Source organism: Epinephelus fuscoguttatus, linkage group LG21, assembly GCF_011397635.1.
Source record: "Epinephelus fuscoguttatus linkage group LG21, E.fuscoguttatus.final_Chr_v1".
NCBI lineage: Eukaryota > Metazoa > Chordata > Actinopteri > Perciformes > Serranidae > Epinephelus > Epinephelus fuscoguttatus.
In genome coordinates this window covers 9,218,058-9,241,836 of record NC_064772.1, presented here as the reverse complement: position 1 = coordinate 9,241,836, position 23,779 = coordinate 9,218,058, and the positions used below count along the sequence as shown (strand labels likewise).

General features: G+C 40.1%; 2 protein-coding genes across 2 annotated transcripts in view; one reads left to right on the top strand and one right to left on the bottom strand.

Moving 5' to 3' along the window:
• Positions 1 to 23,779, top strand: part of LOC125881506 (cadherin-20-like) — a 712,657-nt gene that overhangs the window by 245,518 nt on the left and 443,360 nt on the right. The window lies entirely within an intron of this gene.
• On the bottom strand, positions 7,610 to 9,144 carry mc4r (melanocortin 4 receptor). The gene has a single exon (XM_049564603.1). The coding sequence runs from the start codon at positions 8,694 to 8,696 to the stop codon at positions 7,713 to 7,715; it is 984 nt and encodes a 327-aa protein (XP_049420560.1). The 5' UTR covers positions 8,697 to 9,144; the 3' UTR covers positions 7,610 to 7,712.

The following is a 23,779-nucleotide window of genomic DNA, read 5'->3' as shown; positions in this document are numbered from 1 at the left end:
CCCTCTTTCTGTTGTTTCCACCTCCCCTTTTCTCTCATGCTTCTCCAATCCATTCTTCCTTCCTTCCTTCCTTCCTTCCTTCCATCTTGCAGAGGATTAAGGCTGTGGCAGCCCTCATTCATGGTGGGGCCAGCTCTTGTCTCACAGACCACTGTGGCCTCTAGAAGCTCACCTCCCCACTGGACCCTAACGAGAACAAGGACCTGCTGATAAAAGCCCCCACCCACACCATTGTAGTGACCATGATGTAAAGGATTGAGGCTAGATACCCCTTTTTCACCACATTGGCTCTGGTTCTCAAACCAGTTCAATTCAGGATTCTTGGAATCTTGGTGCTATCTAACAAACCAGCCTGCATTTCCAGCAGTTTTAACTGGAATCATCTCCATCGCTACCTTCTCCATCCTCTTTTTCCAACTTGTAAAATATGACACACCCACTGATGTATGAGAAGTTCGCACTCAAGGTCAAGAAAAACCTGCTATCCTTTAGTCTTGCCACCAGACAATCAGAGAGCTCCACCTTCTGATAGTCTGGGGACACTCCTTTCTAAAGGAAACAAACGCACAGAGAGCTTGAAAATGGATGCCGAGAGATTTAACTCCGTTTTATTAAACGTGTGCTCATCCGTAAAGAAAATATTTTTTTCCAGCGGATGTCTTAGTTACAACATGATTGAGCTAACTGGAGTAGTTTCATGTCCCTGTCAGCTGCGGCCACTGATGCTTTCTAGACAACCTGATCTCACAGAAATATGTGAAATGACCACGACCTCTTAACACCGCATTCCGTGGTGGCAGCACGTAATGGGTTGAAATTACGTGCTGCCACCACGAAAACAATGCCAATGTAAAGTCAATTAGGATCCTCTCCCGTGGTGGACACACGGATTCCCTGATTCAATCACGTCACGTCAACCTCGTTTTCTTCAGACACTGAAGAGGTTGTCTCCTATAGTCTGCAATTTTTTATTTTTTTTTTTATCATAACTTCGCGGAAATTACTCGAAAGTAGAACATGCTAAAAGTAAATACAATAATAGGCTAAATAGTATCTAAGCAATAATAAAGTGTCTAAACAATAATAAATATTATCTGAGTTATCTATTAGGCTACCATTCCACTCTGTAAATAGATTTTAAAATTTCAATATGATTTTAATATTATTTTTGCTTATTTCATTATTGTTATTATTGGTTTTACTTTTTAGTAGTATTGTATTGTCTGAGGATGACTCATGTTAGTAACTATCTACAGTAAAAAAGATAAAAACAAGCAAAGAAACAAACAAAACTCATTTTATACACTGGGTCTTCAAAGTGCTCTCTGAAACTACACCTGGCATGGCTTGTGTCCAAAAAATGAAAAAATTTAAACTTTGTCGTAGAGCTAAAATATAAAAATACATCATTGGAAAGGTCTCAACCTGGAGAGTAACATATGTCAGTATGAAGATTCTACATGGCTCCTGCTTTCAGCCATTGACCTTTGAACCTTGACCTCAGTGCATGTTTGAGGGCTTATAACTCAGCAACTAAAGGGGGTACAGACATGGGACCAACTGTTATAGAGAGCTATTGACCTCAGCTATCATGTGAGTGTAGTCAACAACTGAGGGTGCTGTCAGATATGGATAAAATATGGATAAAATTAATTTTCACCCATTTAGAAATTAGATATTTAAAATCTGATTTCACAAATGTGTTTACCACCCCCTTAAAGTCCACAGTGTACTCTCAATTCAGTATTTACAACTTCCAAATCTGGGAAAAACACTTAGATTTTTAAAAAACTACAATTCCCTGGGACCGCACCATGCAGTTTGATACATATCAGCAACATAGTTGTAGTTCTTCTGATTTGCAAAGTAGGGCTCTAAATAGGGTTGTAAAAAGATATATCTACTGAATATATCTAATATCAAGTAAAGCCGAACTAGTTATTACACTGCACCTAGATGAACTATGGTAAGAAAAAGTAAAGATGTCGGCTAATTTTCGATATTTTAGCTAATACACTAGAAACAGCGTTTTTGGGACAGTAGGTTCGTTTGCGGCTTGTAAAATAGGGTTGTAAAAAGATAGATCTACTGAATAAATCTAATATCTAGTAAAGCCGAAGTAGTAATGACACTGCACCTAGATGAAATATGTTAAGAAAAAGTAGGCATGATGGTTCATTTCAGATATTTTAGCAAGTTCTCTAGAAACAGCGTTTTTGGGATTGAATATTTGAATAGGCTATAACAAATATCTAGAACAGCCGAATTATCACGTTATTATCATTATTATTATTATTATTGGTGGGAAATTATAACAGAGGAATATATTTGCCATTTTAATATCAAGGACACTTCCGCGTTTTTGTGTGTATACAGGAATGTTAAAGATATCATTGAGGAAAACGAGGTTGATGTGACGTGATTGAATCAGGGAATCCGTGTGTCCACCACGGGAGAGGACCCTAATTGACTTTACATTGGCATTGTTTTCGTGGTGGCAGCATGTAATTTCAACCCATTACGTGCTGCCACCACGGAATGCGGTGTTAAGAGGTCGTGGTCATTTCACGTATTTCTGTGAGATCAGGTTGTTTCTAGACATTGTGATTTCCCAAAACTGAATAAATACCACACATAGCAACACAAAACTGCTTTGCTAGCTCAATCATGTTGTAACTAAGATATCCGCTGGAAAAGATATTTTTCTCACGGACCGTTTAATGAGTTATTACCTATTACAGACACTGCTAACGGCTAACAGGGCTAACAGCTAATGGTTAGCCCAGCTAAACGTGCACACAGAAATAGTAATGTTTGTTCAATCATTGTGTTTATAGACTTTACAAATCTAGTCTAAATTAGTCTAAACGGTGATACAGTGATGTGAAAATGTGATATATACATATATGTATATATATATGTGTATATATATATATATATATATATATATATATACACATATATATATATATCTGCTGGTTTTCTACCCGGACTATAGACTATAGAGGGAATCGCCTACAAGTCTATAGTCCGGCCAGACGGATGAGTCATGGCCTTGTAAAAGATTATGTTTGTGTTTTTTTTAGTTGGTGAGGATGTGTCGCCGCAAACGCGACAAACATCCACTAACTTTGACGGCGTTTTCTGCGAGCGCGGCTGAGCCATTTTGTACCGCTACACGTGTTTCTAGTGGGACTCTGTTTACAAGCACAAGAGTTCAGCGAACATTATAAATACGAACATTATAAATGGTCATGTCATTTATGAAGCTACCAGCCTGAGACTTGCTTTGGCATTTCGGTTCTCTTGCTTTCCCTTGTAGCTCTCTCCCTCTCATAGACACACACACACACACACACACACACGAAGAGACTCTCAAACTTGATACATTGTACACACTCCTCTGCCTGTCCAGATCACCTTCTATCGAGCAATAGTGTGTGAGCCACAGGTGATGTTTAGGTGTTTCTCGTCTACAGGGCTCCTAACTGTGATTTTTTACTTATAATTTGCGACCATGGAGCACTAATGCGACTTGTAAATGTTGTCAAAACATAAACTGGAAAGCTGTTAGTTTGTTTTCTTACAGAGAGTGAGTGATCACATTTAACAGTTCCGTGGCAACAGTTTAACTTAATGGGATTAGCGATAGAGTGAGCAGAGGAAGCATATATCTTTGTAACTACAGGGCTCCAGATAGTGAATATGAAGTCACATTTTGCAAACCTGAAGTACCATTGGGGCTTGCAAATGCATTCAATATATAAAGTGGAGAGCTGTTACTTTGTTTACAGCTCACAGTGAGTAAATCTTAACGTTTAATCATGCCGCTGTGATGGTTTAACTTTCTGCTAACTGTTAAGCGGCAGGTTAAGTTCACAGAAGAAACATCAACACTTTCGGCCTGAGCCAAGTCAGGTGCTTCAAAATAAAAGCACCTGTGGTCCTGCTTTGATTTAAGCAATACTTTATTTAACTTTATCATAACAGTACTTTACTTGACTTTGTCATAATTGTAGTTCATTTAATAATTTTGTATTTTAGTAGTCTACAGTAGTTCATATTGCGTATTATATTTTGAAATCTCCTCTGAACTACTGTAGACTATTAAAACACAAAATTATTAAAAAATAGCCTGAACATATTGTGATATTATTTTTAAGCCATATCACCCAACCCTAGGTATAAGAGAGGTTCTATCCAAAACCTTTCCACCACTAAAGGTTGCTAAGAATAGCCCACCCAGGGAGTTCTACCAAGAACCATTTATATTCTAAAGGTTTAATTTAGAATCCATCCAGGGGGTCTTTAAAAATGTTTGCACACAGATTTATTTATGATGTTTTTATCTTGTCCTGTAAAGCAATGAAATGTAGCACTGTGCCCAAGATGAATTTCCCTTAGGGGACAATAAAGTTTACTTTACTTACTTTACATTCAGAATGGACCCACACCCCACTTTTGAGACTGCGACACACCAGTTGGAAACCACTGCCGTAAGGAACCCTTTCTTTCAAAATTGCTTCTTCAGAGGCAAATAGTTTTGGGTAGAAACTCAGCCCTTCAGGAGAAACCCTTTTTAGGACCATTATTTCTTAGATTGTACGGACAGTTTCTCAGTTTTCTTTCTTCAATCCATCACCTTCTTTTCATTTCCAACCCTTTTGTGTAACTTGTATAGATTCAATAAGCAGGGTCCTTCCTTTATCAGAAAACATCCCTGATGTTTTGCAGATACAGTGTTTGATATCCATTAATCCATTACAACCTAACAGTCTATTAAGATGTTATTAAATTCAGAATGAATTAGTGTCAATTTGTGACACTGATGCTCCTGAGGCAATATTGAATGCTTGTTTCGAATTTTGTCGAATAATATTTTCCAGGGCTCTGAATGTTTTGTTTACCTCAGCTTAAATTATTCAACCTGATGGAAAACGCTGTGGGTATTTTTCTTGCACATAAACTTCAGTTTGTTGCCTCAGGGAGGAAACTGCTACATTTCTTACATAAATTCAAACCTGTTGTTGCAGTTGTGCTTATGTGAATGCATTTGATTCAGTGATATTAGAACAAATTCATTTGTATCTTCATATAAGTCCAGTTGTTTTTGAGTGTGAGGTTGCTTTCGTATCTGAATTTGTGGAATTGCGTGTGGGGTTTTTTCTGTTAAAGTAAAAAGTCAACAATGTAGGCTTTGTGTAAAGGTTAAAGTCTGCACTCCAGAGGAAAGCGGACAAACAGAGGTGCTGCTGAGGTGGCAGTTTGATTTATTGAAGTTACTTTGCAGCAGTGATTCACAGAGGATGCATTGTTCAAGCAACAGCTTCATATCAGCACGCATAAATCAAATTGCAGGCAAAGCTTTTAACAGAAAATGGGAAACCCGTTTACAGCAGTTTTCTTGCGTGTTTTTATGAGCTCAGAAATGCACTTTGAGTTTAAAAGGCATAAATAAATAAGGCAATATTGAAAATAGCACTTACAAACATATAAAGACTGATCACATCAGTTTCTTAAATACTGGCACAGAGAGTGAGGTTGCTCTTTACATCACAGTGCAACATATTTAAGGCAATAGCACAAAACACATACATAAAAATACATTCAGTAAAAGCTGTCCCTTTTACATACACATAATGAAAAATAGATCTCTGTATCGTCACACGTACATGCTGAGAGTGAGAACAAACCCACATGTGCAAGTTTACACAAATACCTACACAGATCACAAGTACACAAGAGCTTAGATTGGAAATCAACAAATGTCATGAGTCAGTGCAGACTGACAGATGTGTCATCAGGTCTGTGAAGGGCTTGTTTTAGCCATTCGCTTGGATAAATTTCATGATTTGCAGACATTAAACTGTTCTTCCCAGGGATCTGACGCTCTGCTGCAAAGGGGAGATCAAAGGTGAGGGTCTATAAAAACTGCATCCTTGATTAGTTAGGGTGTAAAACTGCAATCATAGAGCCAAAACTGTAGATTCTAGGGTCACCCTGAATTGTTTTCCTTTTTTTTCTGGAGGTGCAAATGATCTAAAAACAAATAAAATCTAAACAAGAAATGCTTATGAAGTACCATCTTTTGGGGAACTGCCCATTGGTCTGACATCCCATTGTTCCCACCATATTAAACCCATTGTTCCGAAGTCCTGTTGTTCCGAAATCATCATGATGCCCTGTGGTTAAGGTCTGGTTAGGTTTAGGCACAAAAACCACTTGGTTAGGGTCAGGAAAAGATCATGGTGTGGGTTAAAATGAAAAAGAAAGTGACAAACACTTAAGCCGTGAGCCTACTTCGCCCCAAGCCTTTCCCAGCTGACCCAGAGCCGGTCGCGGCGCACCATCAAAGCAGAAATACGCCTGGCCGGGAGCCGTTCAGCACCGCGGACAGTCGGACTAATGGGATGTCGGACCAATGGGCTGTCAGACCAGTGACATGGACCCCATCTTTTGTGCCTGAGACATTTTCCTGACTTTCCCTCTTTAAAGTCACGAATAAATCTTTTTGTCTCCTGAAATTTGTTTTTCAGTACAATCTACAATGAGGCTATATAAGCATTTACCCTCATTACCAGTGAGTGATATTACAACCCTGTATTTAAGATCCCAGTCAATAAACATCATGCTTAGGCATAAGAAAACAGCCTGTGGTTACTAAGCTGAGCAGATCAGACACAGGAAATAGCAGATGAGGAAAGAGCAAAAATGGCATTATTTGTTTGTGCTCTTGTTTTGTGATTTCCTGAAGCATGTAGTTTGATGTCAGTGTTTTTATCTTTTTAGAGCAGCTTGGAAAATCACACCTCATTGCTGCAAAGTTTGAAACAATCTGTTTCCCCCTGTGTTGGATTTCTGCGGTGATGGCTTTACTTTAAACTAAGAAAAATGCCACCTTTAAAATAAAGGTGAAAGCTGAGCAGGTTGTACCCTGTATTTGCCTTCATCTCCTCCATAATTGGCACATAATAAATCAGTGATCCCATGTCATATATATATAGATATATATATATATATATATCTTCGCATTCATTGCAATGCAAAACAAAAGGAGTATATGCTAAGGATATACCTATCTTTGCTTGCAGTGTGCAAAATACTCTCATAGCTTCTGCTGTGAGGTGGATTAGACTCTCAGATATGGAGGTAGTGTGTCATATACTATGTAAATCTCTTTGCTGGACATGTACACGCACTGTGGCATCATGGCGCAACAGCTGTGACATTTAAGTGCTATAATCCATGTAGATACATAAAGATTTTAAACATAACTCAGAGTACTTTTGATTTGCTTTCACAGTGAACAAGAAAAGTGTTGTAGGTAGATTTCAGAGGGAGAAAGAGAAAGGATTTGTAAATGAACCACAGTTTGAGCATGTGTATTTGTAATATACATGCTGGTTAGCATTTACTTAAAATTGCACTTTAGAACGGCGCTTACTACAAAACAAAATAGCATTGGTCTACAAAGCAGAACTCTATTTTACAGGGGGTTTGTAAACCTACCTCTTTAGCAACCTGACTCATGAAACCAAAGGCAAGCGCCCTACTTATTAATCATTTACAGCCGGCTCAGAGAGCACAGGGCACAGCAAGTCACATCAGTCCACAGTGATTACAGCTGAAAATCTCAAAGTCTTCGTCAGTGTGATTTAAATTGCTGATTGTATCTGTCAAAGTGGGAGCTCTGCTGACACTCAACAGGCAGCTCACACACACAACAGAGCTTGCGAGCAGCAGAAAATCTCTTTGAAGGTTTTTCTCATCTCTTGGCTGCGAAAGGCGTAGATGATGGGGTCGATGACGGAGTTGCACATGATGAGGATGAGGTACATGTTGAAGTGGGACATGAAGCAGGTGCAGTAGGGGTTCCTGGGGCAGGTGATCATGAGGATGAGGTGGAGGAAGAAGGGCGCCCAGCATACCACAAACACCCCGAGGAGGATGGTGAGGGTGATGGCGCCCTTCATGTTGGCCCGCTGGTGGATGGGCGCGTTGCCTGGCAGCGCCGCGATCCGCTTCATGTGCAAACGTGCCAGCAGGAACATGTGGACGTACAGTGACGCCATGAGCACCAGCATGGTGAAAAACATGGTGATGAGGCAGATGAGCACTGTGGTGCTCTCTGAGTAAATGATGAACAAGATGCCGGAAACGGTGCAGCACGTCCAGATGCTGCTGATGACCAGCATTGCTCTTCGCAGGGTGACGATGTTGTGGTATCGCAGAGCGTAGAAGATGGTGATGTAGCGATCGACGGCAATGGCCAGCAAGCTGCAGATAGATGCCAACAGAGAGCTACAGATCATAGAGTCAAACACATTGTCCATGCTTTTGATCAACGTGGCAGGGATGGCCAGGTTGCCTCCGTTGATGAGTGCTATAACGATAGTCTCAGAGGCGTTGGAGACACTGACGAGCATGTCAGCAACAGCGAGGCTACAGATGAAAAAGTACATGGGCGAGTGAAGGTTCTTGTTTTTAACTATAGCAGCAACAACCAGAATGTTCTCCAGCAGGCTGAGAATGCCAAGAGTGAGAAAAACCTCTGTGGAAATGAGCAGCTGTTCGTAGCATCCTGCCGATGAGTCCTTCTCCTCGGCTGGTAAGTCTTTGTTAAGTGGCAAAGCGCCTGAGGTTTGGTTCCTATTGTGGTAGCCTTGGATCAATCCATGGTTCTCTGTGGTGTTCATAATGTCTCCTTTTAAATCCTCTGTCCTCTTGGGTTTGGTCTTCTCTTTCTGTTGTTATTGGTCCATCTGATTTGTTCAAATCTCAGCGTGTGTGTTCCTCAGTTATCCTCATTATCTGGAGGACAACCTCTGCACTCTTGAAAGAGAATGAAAAAAAAATTTCTTTCTTCCCTTTTTTCACCCTTTAGGTTTACCAAGACAGGCAGTTATCTTCAAACATCTGCTGCTGTGTTTGCTCTCAGCCAGAAACAATCCCAGTGCTCTCCTCTAATCTCTCCACTCAGTGAGAAGTTGAAATAAATGTTCCCTAAAAAGATGTGAGCAAGGAGTGAAGCAGAGAGTTGCGTGCAGGAAGGAGCATGTGTGCCACTGATTAACAATGACCGAGAATATGAGAGGCAGAGAGATCAGAGCGTACAAGCTTGCCGTATGAGTGCAGGCAGATCATCACTTTATAAGCTACTGTGGTCTTCCCACTCCGTCTCTCTCTCTGCTATTATACCAGGCACACAAACACCCACACACACACACAGACACACACACACACACACACACCCCTGGAGTTTTTTTGTCCTATCCGCTCACTGAGAAAGTGGGAGGAGGAGCAAAGCTCGGCTTGACGTATGAATGAGTAGAATAAAAAACTGAATGGATATAAGAAACAAAGGGTTTTAACATGATTCAGCCTTAAAATATTAAATGAATATACACAATTTAAAAAAAAGCTTATGTTGAAACCCAAAAGTGGAAACATTATAAGGACTGAATGATGAACTACAGATAGAGCAAAGTCTTTTTACATACTATATCATACTATACATACTGTAGCTTCATTGCATAATATGATGTTAATCATCAGTGGGCTGTGCAGACAGAGGGCAACTGAAGGCAAAGACTGCAAACTTTGCACAAGTGCCTATGATTTGCACTGTTTGTGGTTGTTCCACTTGATCAAATTGAAAAAAAAAAGCCACTTAAGGTCACAAAACTAATCGGATGTAAAGGGGAGAAGTAAGAAAAAACTAGAATAACAGCCTTGAAGTTGTATGCCTCCACGCACCAGTCAAGTTGCACTTACAGTTTACATCCATGTCTGTGAAAACATGGATGCCTCACACACCTCTTCAACCCAGCAGCAGGGACAATTTATACAAACAGCACAGTTTTAAAGTGGACACCTAAGATTAGTGTCACCAATTAAAGGGAAATTTCGTTTTATTTCAACCTGTCTCCTATCGTCCTAAGTTTCAGGTGACTAGTGACATAAAAATAATAGTTAGCATGTTAGCCATTAGCCTAGACCAATAAAGTCCACTAAACAAGCTTTTTCTCCACAAATACCGCCTCATATCGTTAGGATAAATGTCAGAGAACGTATAGGAAACGACATGTAAACGTGTTGTCTTACCTTACCGGTGTGCTGCCATGTTTGTGTATCCCTCTAGCTCTGCTTTCCAAAGTGCGGCCAAAATATATCTAATATAATAAACCAAAATTTCCCTTTAAGTATCTGACCAAATGTCTCCCATTCTGTTCCTGAGATATCAAATTGAGTAATGACCATGAAAGTGTTTTTTCAAAACATTATGAAGCTCTAGCAAAAGTTCAGTCAGGAAGACAACACTGTAAGATTCATTCTCACCCTGCCATTCACTCCTTGCACGTATGCTCGCTCACTGTCTTTGGGTGTCATTGTCTGGGTAGGTCAACTGAGTCATCAGTTGAAATACAGTCAGCCAACAGCACAGCGACACGCCTTCTCTGTCACCCTATCATCTTACTGCTCCTCATTTTAGATATGGTTCTTTCTCTGCCGTAGTTATTTCTTGCTGCAGTCGTGTGCGTCCTTCCTCCTCCTCGTCACCATTCATCTGTTTCATTTGCCTCAGCAGTCAGCAGCCTCAGAGTCAGCAGCCTAGTAGACATTTTTGTGAAATTTTGTCACACTTAGCAAATTAATTCTTGAGTTATGGCCAAAAACATGTTTTGTGAGGTCACAGTGACCTTGACCTTTGACCACCAAATTCTAATTCGTTCTTAGTTGAGTCCAAGTGAACGTTTGTGCCAAATTTCAAGAAATTCCCTTAGGGTGTTCTTGAGATATCATGCTCACATGAATGAGACAGATGCAAGGTCACAGTGACCTTGACCTTTGACCACCAAATTCTAATCAGGTCATTGTTGAGTCCAATTAAATGTTTGTGCCAAATTTGAAAAAAATCCCTCCAGGTGTTCTTGAGATCCCATGTTCATGAAAACGGGATGACCATTCTGAAAATATAATGTCCGTGGCCACGGTTATCGCCAGCGGCCGATGTGGATCAAAAATCTTTGTCTTTAATCTGGAGGAGAAGAGTCTACTAATTTCAGACTTGCATTATAAAGGGTTGTGTAAATCATGCCTCGAGTTGGATGCAACAACAGTGTGTTGTGACAAATTCGATTTGCACAACCCAGATTTACACCAGACCTCTGCAAATGGTTGACCCGGTGGATAGAAAACTGTGGCTAAAGTTAGTCTGAAAGTGGTGCATCCAAGCACAGAGTGGGAATATAACACAGTTACACTCTAGCACATTTCCTCACGCAATCGTTTTAGTCGTGTACCCGACAGCACACAAAATAGTTAGAAGTCTACCAGATCTCTGTACGCTTTCATCAGCTCGCCATTAATATTAGTAACATTACGGGATCTGGATGATCATTTTTTCTTCATTTTGTATGGATCATATCCAACATGAGATTTATTTTTCTTACGATACCCGCTGCCTGCAGCACTTTTGCATAGTGACTCCACTACCAAGTCCCGGTTACTAATCATTTTATTGCAATAGTTAGTGATTACATCTATTTCAATTGTAGACTTTATCACTCAATACATTGCTTACCTTCTGTGGCGGTACTCCTGTCTGCTTCTCCAAACTGGAGTTTAGGAGTGCCAACCCCTTACTGTGGATAAGTACCTCATACCAATCCACTTCAAGAGAGCCCAATGATCTCTTTAAATACTGTGCTTTAGTAAATGTATTTAGTGTTTTTTTCCACCACTGTGGAAGACAACACAGACTTATTATTATCTTATGTAGTTGATATGGCTAAAATGTTAGCAATCACTGTATGTACACATCCAAGAGACACAGAGCAACACAAGCCTTCATTTGCAGTCCAATAGGTAATTTCCTTTTAGCTCTGTTTTTGGTCTGTTAAATGCTCCACTACATTCACTAGCTATTTGCCAATGTTTCCCTTTGGTGCTGAGCAGCTTTTTTGCTAAAAGCAGCTTCCCTTCAGCTTTAAACTACACTATGAGTGCAGTGAGTCTAAACCACAATAGTGAAGCTGTGTGATGTAAAACTTAAACAATGATGCCAACATGTTTTAGCACACAGTGTATTTAAAACAACCCTGAACATACCATTCAGAAGTATGAGTCACAGTATACAGTATTGGTGTGAAAGTCAAGTTCTTTCAAGGTTTTTTGTTTATTAAGTGTATTTGCCTTCTTTCAAAGTCGGCTCTTTCATAACTGATACACTTAAGTAACATCACTGTGCACATAAATGAAACCGTGCAAAGTGGAGTATGTAGAGATAAAAAAAAGTAGCTCTGGATGTTGTGCCAATAAATCTGGCAGGAAATGAATGAAGGATAAGGTCAGGCTCAATTAATTAAAGCTGCTGACCAGGAAACCAGTGATCTTATAGTGTCCTACACACCTTTCCCCTTTGTTGTGGCAAAACATTGACAGTATCAAAGATTATTCAGTTGTAGTTTAATATTTCAAGTCAATACTGACAACATGCTGTAACACAAGTTGTTGTCTCAAGAGACAATATCTAAAAGCGAATGTCAGTGATAATGGATAACCTTCAATAAAAGGGCAGCCAGCCTCAGGAGGATAATGCAATGGCAGACCAGACAGTGATTCATTTTTGGGAGGCAGAGTAGCACTCATTGTCACAGTGCGGTAATTGTCTTTTTGTGTATTTGCTAATTATGAGGTAATTATTAGCACAAAAGGTAATTGCCTTTCTAAGCATTTAACTATTGCTTATGTACTTATGTGGTAATTATTTCCACAAAAGCTAAATTCCTGGAATAAGTACGTAGTATTTGTGGTATCAAATTATCAGCCTATGATCATATGACTTGAAATGATTAAGTACAGAAAAAAAACCCTCCTGTACCACTGTGTCTCCTGCAGAATATTACCCTTTCTCCTGTGGTAAACTCACTGAGCTCCAAATAATCCCTAATATAGCTACATACATACCTCTGTTTATCACCTACCAATAAAATGACAATGAAGAAGGCAAAGATGTGGAGTATGTTACAGGAGGTGTTTGTGAGTTTTCTAAGAGCATTTAGACATTTAAAATAAAAGATTAGGACTCCTAATGGATGTTGTTTGAGCTTTTACAATCACATATTGCATTACATCATCTGCAGCCCGTTCTACCAGTTCTGTCTTTGTTAAGGGTATGAAGTCCACACTGAACGATATGTTGAAACTAGTCAGTGCGATCGTAATACTGTGTCGATGTCGATGCAGAACTATGTGTGGTTACTCACAGGCTGACAGCTGCACACAAACAAAATAAAAACACTACATAAAAGCTAAATTTGAAACATTAAGACAAGATAAGAACAAGGTAAAACCACAGATGATCACAACATAGAGACAGCAGCGTGCATAGTCGCAGCGACCCAGAGCTCTAATTGCCAGCCCCCACACCCCTGCTGCTGTGGAGGAGGCGGTGATGGAGGCTACAGCTCTGGTGAAGAAGCTGTTCCTCAGTCTGTTAGTCGGTGTATTTATGGTCCTGTATCTCTTCCCTGATGGCAAAGAAAGAAATCGACTGAATTGGAATTTTAAGGAATCATGTTCATATAAATCTTTTTCTTTGAATGCAACCAATGAAATATTGTTACACTGGGACAGTATGTTAGTGGTAATGTATGACAGCCATTCAAGACATTCATAATGGGGGAACTAAGTTCCCTTTTAATGTGTCTCTCATTAATTTAGGTGCTAGCTAGATATTTTAATAAGGATTTACTTGACACATAACTACTGATAAATATTTTTCATACATTGTCTAAAAAAAAACAAAAACAAAGGAAAAAAAACAAAAAACACAAGGAACATGGAGGGTACAAGCTGTGACAGCTGCGACATTTGCAATATCTGCAAAGCCAGATATGGTGATTAAAGTGATCCCCAGAAGACAGGATTGGATCATGTGCATTGTTTGTGGGCACTGGATTCATGAGACTTTCACCAACACTGTTAATGACACGACATTAAAAGCATCACAGATGGTATGCCTGCACTGAGTTTTGGATTTTTCTGTAATACCAGTTCAATCAGGGGTGACAGGAAGTGAAGTAAAGAAAATATTTAACACAGAATATGAGTGTACAGATTAACAGATGATCTGTGCTGATTAGGATTTAATAAAAGTCTTTGGCACTTGGACACCAGCGGCAGATATTTTGTGATTGCGGGACATCTGAGCGGCAGCAAGATAAATCCCCCCATGGAGTCCAGACACTGGTGGTGGTGGTGCTGGCTGCTGACTCTGAGGCTGCTGACTGCTGGGTGGGATGAGGCTGATGAATCTGTTGATGGGGAGGTGGAGGGCGCGCACGACTGCAGCAAGAAGGAACTACAGCAGAGAAAGAACCATATTTAAAATGAGAAGCAGTGAGATGATAGGCTGACAGAGAAGGTGTGTCACTGTGCTGCTGGTTGATTGTGAATCAACTGATGACTCAATTGACAGACCCGGACGAGAATGACATCTAGAGCTAGAGAGTGAGCAGACGTGCAAGGAGTGAATGGCAGGGTGAGAAAGAAACGTACAGCCTGAGCATGAGAAGTGTTTTGTTCCTGACTGAACTTTCGTTACAGCTTCATTTGTGTGTGAAGAATCTTTTTCAGGGTTCTCTACTCTTCTGTCAAGCTATGGTGTACAATGGTGATGTTGGGATGTCTCTTTCTTAGTCCTTGGTCAGTTGTGTCAAACCTTACCTCAGCAAGGTAACAGAAAATATAAGAGCAATTCAAAAAAAGGTTGCTGAATGAGGCCTAGTGTGTTTTAATTGTTCCAGGAAAGACGTCCCAGTTTGACAGCAGTGCCTAAAAAAAATTTGTTTCTAGGTTAATATGTTTGAGGAAGAGTCAACCTTCCTGTCTTTATATTTATTTATTTATTTATTTGTTCTTTATAGTAATTGAGAGCTCTGAAGCTATTTAGAAAAGTAAGACGAAGACATTCGAATCATAATTAAAAGTGACACAGAAGGCAAATTATGATGGTAAAGTGGAAAAATCTTGCACCCTATATCTCTAATTCTCTCCATGTTTCAAAAGTCCTGTTTCCACCGAGCAGTATGGTACAGTTCAATTCAGTTTGGTACAAATTTTTACTCTTTCCACTGCGAAAACTTGTGGATGGTACCAATGGCACCATTCCATACCATTGGCATTTTTGGTCCCCCTTCTGTTGGGGTACACACAGAGTGTAAACACTGTAGTCCGTTGATTGGTCAATAGTGGACGGTCACTCTGCTCAGGGCTGAGTTGTGGCTGGTTTTGAGGCTCATGTAGCCACTGTTCATACCGTGGAGACTTTACGTAGTTAGTAAACTGTAACTATAAAATGAGAGGATGCTTTGCTGCCTCTTGCAGCAGCTGGAGTCTGAGTGAAAAATAACTTAATTTACTGGACCGACTGCTGGCGACTTTTAAGGTGGAAGGTTAACTTATGTTACTCAATGCATGAGGTGACACCATGAATCAATCAACACACTGTGACAATTTTGACCATTACTTTAATTTTTATATGACATTCACTTTTAGTAATAAGTAGATCCTCAAGACTTTATGTATTAAAATTTGACTGGGTTATGTGAACTTTGTATATTCTAATCCTCATGGTGACGAAACAAAAAACGTCATGGAGCACCACAGCATTCCTGTGGGCTGCAGCAACACTAAACCCCCAAGCTTGCCTTAGAAGGACTAGTTGCACAAACCCGGTATTATTAATTATCCTGTGAAGAGAGACTCTCACTGCAGCCTGTTTTATTTTGTTCTGAAAATGTGGGCATGCAGCCTCATTCTGTGGACGATAAATGAGGTGCAGACTTCCCTCTGTGTATCCAGTGATGAGGAAATACAGTGAGTGCTGGATGGAGCAGTGAGTGACAACAACCCTGCCCATATTTAAGAGTACTGTTAGCGATGGAAACGCTAGGGTCTAGGTACCATGTCTGAAGGATTACTTTTGGCTCCAAAGGTACCATACCAAAAGTGTTTGGTGGAAACAGGGCTAAAGGCTCCATCCATACATAAAGGAGTAAAGGACAATATTGCTGGTATGAGTAAGAAAACTCACTAACCCCAAACTCACCTGACAGTTGGAGATGGATTACAGGACTGGATAACATGTCTGTTTGCCTCTGTTTCATTTTCTGTTTACAGTGTATTGCTATGATTCACCAGGTGTTGCTCATACAAGCTGCTTCGAAATGGATACAGTAAAGTCTGAAACACAGATTGCATTCAGTATTTATGCACATCTGAGACAGATGTGTTCATTTAAAAGCAACATTAGCCTCTTTTTTAAATTTAGCATCATCACAGTTATCACAGTTTACAATTTATTTGTCTCTTAATCATTGTATTTTTTGTTTTTTTTTCTGCTGTTTTTCAAGCTTCTGCTCTCTCCACCATGAAACACATCAGTCATCTCCAGATGTCGTCAAGAGGTCCATGGTCGTACTTGCTTCACTGTAAATTCAACTCTTCATACAAGGAGCATTTTTCCTGCTGTTCAAAAAGCACACAGACATGAGAGTGGAATGTCTCAAGTGTTGCTTTCTTGCCCTGTTGAGAAATGACATCCATAATTGTCGGGGGGTGTTATATAACTGACGTGTCTGAATGACAAACAACTGCTGTTTCACAGTGCTGACTTTTCTTAAAGAAATGCAGACAAAGGTGTCCACAATTCAACATAAAACCCAAAGTGATTTAATTGCTGAGACTGTGAGCGATGCAGTTTCTGACGTAAGGTTTGAAACAACTGACCCAGGACTAAGAAAAAGACATCCCATAATCACCAACAGAAAAGGAGAGAACCATGAAAAAAGATTTTGGACAGACAACTGCAGTTGTATTTCTAGTAACACCTTATTTAAGCTGGAAGAATCAATTTGCCCCGTTCTGCTCTAATACTGCTGCAAACTCTTTTTGCTACTGCTGTTCAAGACCCACCTCCACCCAAACACTCGTGGGCTCAGCACACCACTCAGAGAAGTCTTTGATCTTCAGAGCACGGACTCCCAAGGTGAAAGCTGAAAACTAACAGTGATTGTGGTCTTGTGTGCCTCCCACATAGTCTCAGATAAGCCTGTACAACTTCAATAAAACTGCAGCAGCATGGTTAAGGCTCAATGGACAATGACAAAACTCCAGCACATAAACTCAAGATAACATCTTTAAAGTGTTATTGCAGATTGGATGCATAATTTATCCAGTATAAGCATAAGTCTTTACATGATGGCCACCATGTTAGTCGTCCACCATGTAACGGCCAATTTCCACCAGATGCGTGTTGGCTGCGTCTCCGCTCCGGCACGGCAGCGGAGCCGATAGGATTCAATTCTAGTCAATGTGTGTGTTTCCACCGGCTGCGGCTGTGCTGCGTTCCGGCTCCGTCTCAGCTCCGGCACTCCGGAGCCCTCCGCAACAGATACGCAGGACTTCTATTTTTGCCGGACGCCGGAGCACAACACAGCGAGTCAGCACAGAGCAGATCGTGTGCGGCAGGAAGTCGTGCACAGAAACACAATAAAACATCCGGTTAATTTTCAAAATAAAATACACAGTGTTCACGGCGGATCATATTACCCTGCACTACACCTTGAAAACGTCATAATGGGCAGAGGCAGGCCTGAAGTCAACAGGTCAGAGGTTTTCAGACGTCATTTCACCCCGTGAACACCATGGACGAGGAGATATTAATCATGGCAGTGCACCGAGATGTCTTCTGGCGGAGCTGCACCGCACCGCACAGCAAACACAGCCGGTGGGTGTTGACGGACGGCGGAGCACGCAGCGGATAACCAGTGCTGCCGTTCCGCAACGGACACGCATCCAATGGAAATTTGGCGTAAGTCTACAGATTGTATGCACAAAAACAAAAAAGACCAAGATGCAAACCAACAATAGTCTTTCTCAACATCGCCACCTTGTGACATACATTAAATGCACTAGCAAAAGGCTATTGGACGGCCAACCTGCTTTACATTACTATACTATATATTACTATATACAAAAAAAGTAACATTTAAAAAAGAAAACAACCAAAAATATACATATTAAATTTAAACAACTTTAAGAATTTTTTAAAGTCCACCAACTTTATAGATATATACCTGCTATTATATATGTAAATTATCATCACTCCCCAGTCTCTTGGTGTATGATCATAGAGAGTGATCAGGTTGGATCCTACATGCCAAATATCAACTCTGTAAAGATTCTCTATTTACACTTTTAAAGGGTAGATTTGGTTGATTTCAACCCTGTTTTCCCATGTTTTGTGTCTAAATGACTGATGGGAACAACAATTTTTGAAATTGGTCCAGTTTTCAGTGAGAGCGCTGTAGCCAGGCTGCAATGCAACCACATGAAGCATGTTCGCACTGTCAATTTACACCCACTTAAAGTGCTTATTTTTGCCACTGACAGGCACAGCCTATTATTTTATTCAGACAACATTATTAAACGATCCTCCAGAGAGACCTTTTTGTTTAAGAGTAAGATCCTTTTTGTTTCAATATAAACAGCACCAGAATCGCTATCACCAAACCCACCGGACTCATTTAAACAAATGGTAATGCTATCATCATAAACACTTAGTCTAAGCTGACAGAAAGACAAAAAAAGGATAAGGAAACTCCTGGAGTATCCGGAGTACAGCACAGGACAGGATGGACCCCTGAATGGAAAGAACTGGACACTATTAGTGTTGCAGAAAAAACACTGTTGTGTTTATATTTATGTATCTATCTATTGAATATTATTTGGTAGTTAAGAAGTTTTCTGTCGTTTTCATTTTTTACATTTGCTAAAATAAAGTTCTTTTGACAAAAGACTTATTTGTCATTTCTTTATTAGTGGGTGTTCAGTTAGTGGGTGTTAGTGTTCAGAATTGAGTTTACACAGTTGTCTCTCATTACATGTCATAAAAACCTACTCTTCTTCAGTTCTATGCCCTAAGGGTCCATAGTCATACCTGTAAATGTTGTGGATGTTCTGTGGGGTGTATGGATTCAAACAGTCAGGCTCCAGGCCTGGATGGTGTACCATGCATGTAGGATGAACTGGAACGTGGTCCATTACCCCAAAACCTAATAGGTAACAAAGACACAAGGCATACTGTTTTATTGGTAAGCAAATATGGACTCAGGAGACAACATCACTGCATAGAACAAATGTGTTTTACTATGAAACTTTGATTTCATATAAATGCTGTGAAGAAACTGTAATATGTTGGTACACTGGGGTCCATGTCATTGGTTCGACAGCCCATTGATTCGACATCCCATTAGTCCGACTGTCCGCGGTGCTGAACGGCTCGGGGCGGGCGTATGGTGCGCCGCGACCGGCTTGAGGCGGAGCAGGCTCACGGCTTATGAGTTTGTCACTTTCTTTTTCATTGTAACCCACACCATGATCTTTTCCTGACCCTAACCAAGTGGTTTTTGTGCCTAAACCTAACCAGACCTTAACCACAGGGCATCATGATGATTTCGCAACAGACTTCGGAACAATGAGTTTAATATGGTCGGAACAATGGGATGTCGGACCAATGGGCAGTTCCCGGTACATTGTACATATTGTAGATTACAAACACAAGGTGAAGATAATTATAAAATGCAGCTTGGTTTCAGTAAACATGACAGCTAAGACATCTGAACGTACCAGTTATTTCTATTCATTTGTTTTTGTATAATACAGAAATCTGTCATCTCAATCTGTGTGGTAAGTGACTATATTGTTAGAAACCTTTTGCACTCCGCAGCAGACGTTTCCAACTTCATTCAGTCAGAGGACAGACATGTAGTTGTTACCATAACATCAGATAAGTTAGTTATCATGTAACAGCTGAAATATAAGACGGCTACAAAACAAAAACTTGTGAAACGTCCAGCTCCAGTATTGTTTTTAGCAGCTCATGCAGGCTTGGGAGGCGAAATCCAGTTAAGGTAGGGGGCGTCATGTTTCCGATACACGCTCTAAGTGTTGCATCAATCACAACTGACTGAGTGAGCTGACCAATCAGAGCAGACTGAGCTGCTGGGGAGGCAGGACATAAGCCCAAACTGAGCGTTTCAGACAAAGGTGCTGCAGCAATGGGCAATATAATAAAAATAATGTTTTTTTTTAACATTATAGTACCTAAATCTATTCCACCAGACCCCAATATTACAAATAAGACCTCATGAGTACAATAGGTATTCTTTAAAAATCTTGTCTAAAATAAAGACAAAAAACAACTATTTAAATTTGTGTGCCCCTCCTCTAAGTCAAAATAAAAAAAACATTAAATCTCTCTCCATACTTAAAAATATATTTGACATGCCTCCCCTCTTTTCTACCATCCCCTCCCCCCTCGTAAGTAACAAACAGTACCTAACAAAAAGGTTCTATCTCTGTAGGGATCTTTTTTGCAAGTTGTCAGGCACTTACAATAATAATCTGAGCCTGTCAGTGGCAAAAAGAAACATTTTCTGTGGACATACATTGATGGTGACTAAACTATCCCTTTTGGCCAGGACCACACCTTCAAATTTGTAGAGTTGTAGATAGATAGATAGATAGATAGAACCGCGATAACAACGACAATGACGACAACAACAACAACAACAACAACAACATACAGGGTCGTCTAGCAACCCCTTATTAAAAGACACTTATACCAGTGTTTCCAGAGCAGTGACGTGTAACGTGTGGCACTAAATGCAATGTTCGTCAGTTCCAAAACAATCTGATTTTCTGAGTTATTCAGACGGCAGATGAACTTAAACATGATGTTTCTTAAGACAGATTGGAGAGTGTTGACTCGAGCAGTCACAAACATTTCGGTGGCGCTGGTCCATCTGGGCCGTTTTAACAAAATTCTCAGAGAGTCATTGTATGCCACTTGCAGTCTCCGAAGGCTCGCTTTTTTATAATTTGACCACAGATGTGCAGTGTATAGCAGTGTGCAATAAGCTTTAAACAGAGTCAGCTTCACGCCATCAGAGCAACAGCCGAACTTCCGTATCAGTACATTTGCTTGCACATATAACATGCGAGACTGACGCAGAATGTCCTCATCATCGGTCAGTGTGTCTGTGATCACATGACCAAGATATTTCACCTGACTACAGGTTTTTAAAACATGACCTGACAGCTTAAAGTCAGGGAAAACCATATGTTTATCCTCACTTGTTCTGGAGATCATAATAACACTCTTTACATCATTATATTTTATGTCATGTTGCTCTCCATACAAGGAACACACATTAAGGAGCTGCTGCAGACCAGCTGAGCTCGGACTCAGTAGCACACAGTCATCCGTGTACATGAGATGGTTCACCACTGTACTGCCAAACATACAGCCAGTTTTACACATTTTTAACTCTTTTGACAAACTATTCATATAAAAATTAAATAAAATAGGAGATAGAATGCTCCCCTGTCTGACTCCATTACTGACTTGAAAGGGAGCAGATACACAATTATCCCATTTCACCAGCATAGTTTGGTGAGCATACCAATAAGACAGGATTCTCACTGTGTATTTTGGGACGCCTGCTTCGCTCAATTTTTTAAATAACTTCCCATGGTTCACGCGGTCAAATGCCTTGGAAGCATCTAAAAAACACATAAACATGGATGAGTTTTTTCTTTTGTAGTTACTCAACAATTCTTTTAAAACATAAATACACATATCCGTACTGTGCTTAGGTTTGAAGCCAAATTGATTTTCTGCAGAGATAATTAATGCAGTGACTCTTTCAAGAATTTGTTCAACAACTTTAGACAATACTCTAGCAAGAGCAATGGGTCTGTAATTGTCTGAGCTCCATACTTTTCCTGATTTATCCTTGACAACAGGGACCAGCAGCACTGTCATCATAGAGTCTGGAAGACAGCCATGGACCATGAAGGCAGTGAAGCATAGGGCAAGCAGAGGAGCTAACCTTGAGCTGGCAAATTTGAGATGTTCAGCAGAGATAGAATCCATACCTGTAGAATTACTGACTGATAGGTTACTGATCACTTGATACACCTCATGGGTCTTAATTGTACTCACACCTTCAACATTATCTACTTGATAGCATTCAGTCAGGACACAATTAAATAGTTTAGTATAATGCTGTTGCCAGAGTGCAGCAATAGCATTTGCACAAGAGACTCCATCTACTGTACATGGTAAGGATGGTTTGCAATTATTAACACACTTTGCCTCTTTCCAGAAAGCTTTGCTGTTTTTATCTAAAAGTTTCTTGGCCATGGAGTCAGCCCTCAAAGATTGTGTCACTGATGTGACGTATAACATATTTATATTTTGCGTTTGTATGCTTCTTGTATTCGTAGATAGGTCCCTGTCTTGGTTTACCAGCCATTGCCCAAGATTTAGTATAGCTTCACAGGCTTCCGATTCAGAAGCTGCTCCACTATGTGTAGGTGCTCCACTTTCCGGAGTAGGCCGCATACATCCATGTTTGTGAAAGTCACTGGTGGCAACTCATCCAAATGGTGAGATACAAATCTTGGAACATTGTCCCCACACTCGTTCAGCACCTTGAGGCAGCTCTTTATGTTATTGACATCTTTCTGTGCACCTTTATGCAAGATGTTCCGCTGCGTAGTAGGACAGAGCTCAAACAGCGTTTTCTTTGAGGTTTATTTCAATCCACTCTGAGTCGAAGCTGTTGGCAGCTAGCAGGACAATCTCGTCCTGACTTAATGTACTTATTTTCATAGCAAGGAAGTGTAACAGCTCATCCTCCACTATTGTTTTACCATCAACAGTCTTATATACTTCAGGTTTTAAACGAACTCTGGCAAATGCTATAGCACCTGAGGAGCACGCTGCTGTGACGTCCGCCATCATGGCTTCGATGTACGTAGGCCTGTGCATAATGATGATAATGAGACACACAGAGGAAAAAAAAAACAAACAAAAAAAACAAAACAAAACAAAACAAAACAAAAAAAGAGACAAGGATCATTTATTTATTGTACATAACTTCTCATGGGACTGGCTAAGTGCACAGAGGATACTTTTTACAGAGGCTAGTAGTGACTAGTTTGGAGGAGCTGATATCAACCCATTTGTATTTAACCCATGACAAGAGGCACTGACTGCAGTTCAAAGCACTACATAGTACAAGACTTCACCTTTGAAAGTACAAGCCAATCTCGCATATGCACATTTACAGTCTTTAAAACTCCTGAAAAACACATTTAAAAGCACAAGCTGAAAGTACTGAGCCCTCTATTTAATACATTTAAAGTTGACTGCATAATCAGAACTACAAAGCACCAAGAAGTAAAGAGCCATTAGTCAGTAATACCGCTCTTCAGTATGAGTGCTGGATGTGCCAATCATTCATTGAGGTCAGTGCACCTGTTGTGAGAGATACTGAATAAGGTAGACTTATCTCCCCTGGTTACATTTATACTGTGATTCAGCTCTGACCAAGACTAAAGATTTATTATTATAATGTATTAAAAACTGCAGCATCATTCATGTCTTTTTTTTTTTTAACACTTCAGAACTGCTCCTTCAATTCACATCTAAAAAATCCTATCAGCGTCATGCATTAGAGACAGATACTCTGTTATGAACATCAAAGGAAACCACAGTCAAGGTTGTTTCTCCTCTCCTTTTGAAAGCTGTTACCATGGTAAACGTGTAGGTAGATAAAAAAAAAAACATTATCTTTATATCTAACACGCAAACTTCCTCTGAAAGACGAGGAGAAAATGTAGATACCTTATAAACACAACT

Coding starts and splice junctions, on each gene's coding strand:
- mc4r (XM_049564603.1), bottom strand. CDS start 8,696: ATGAACACCACAGAGAACCATGGATTGATCCAAGGCTACCACAATAGG.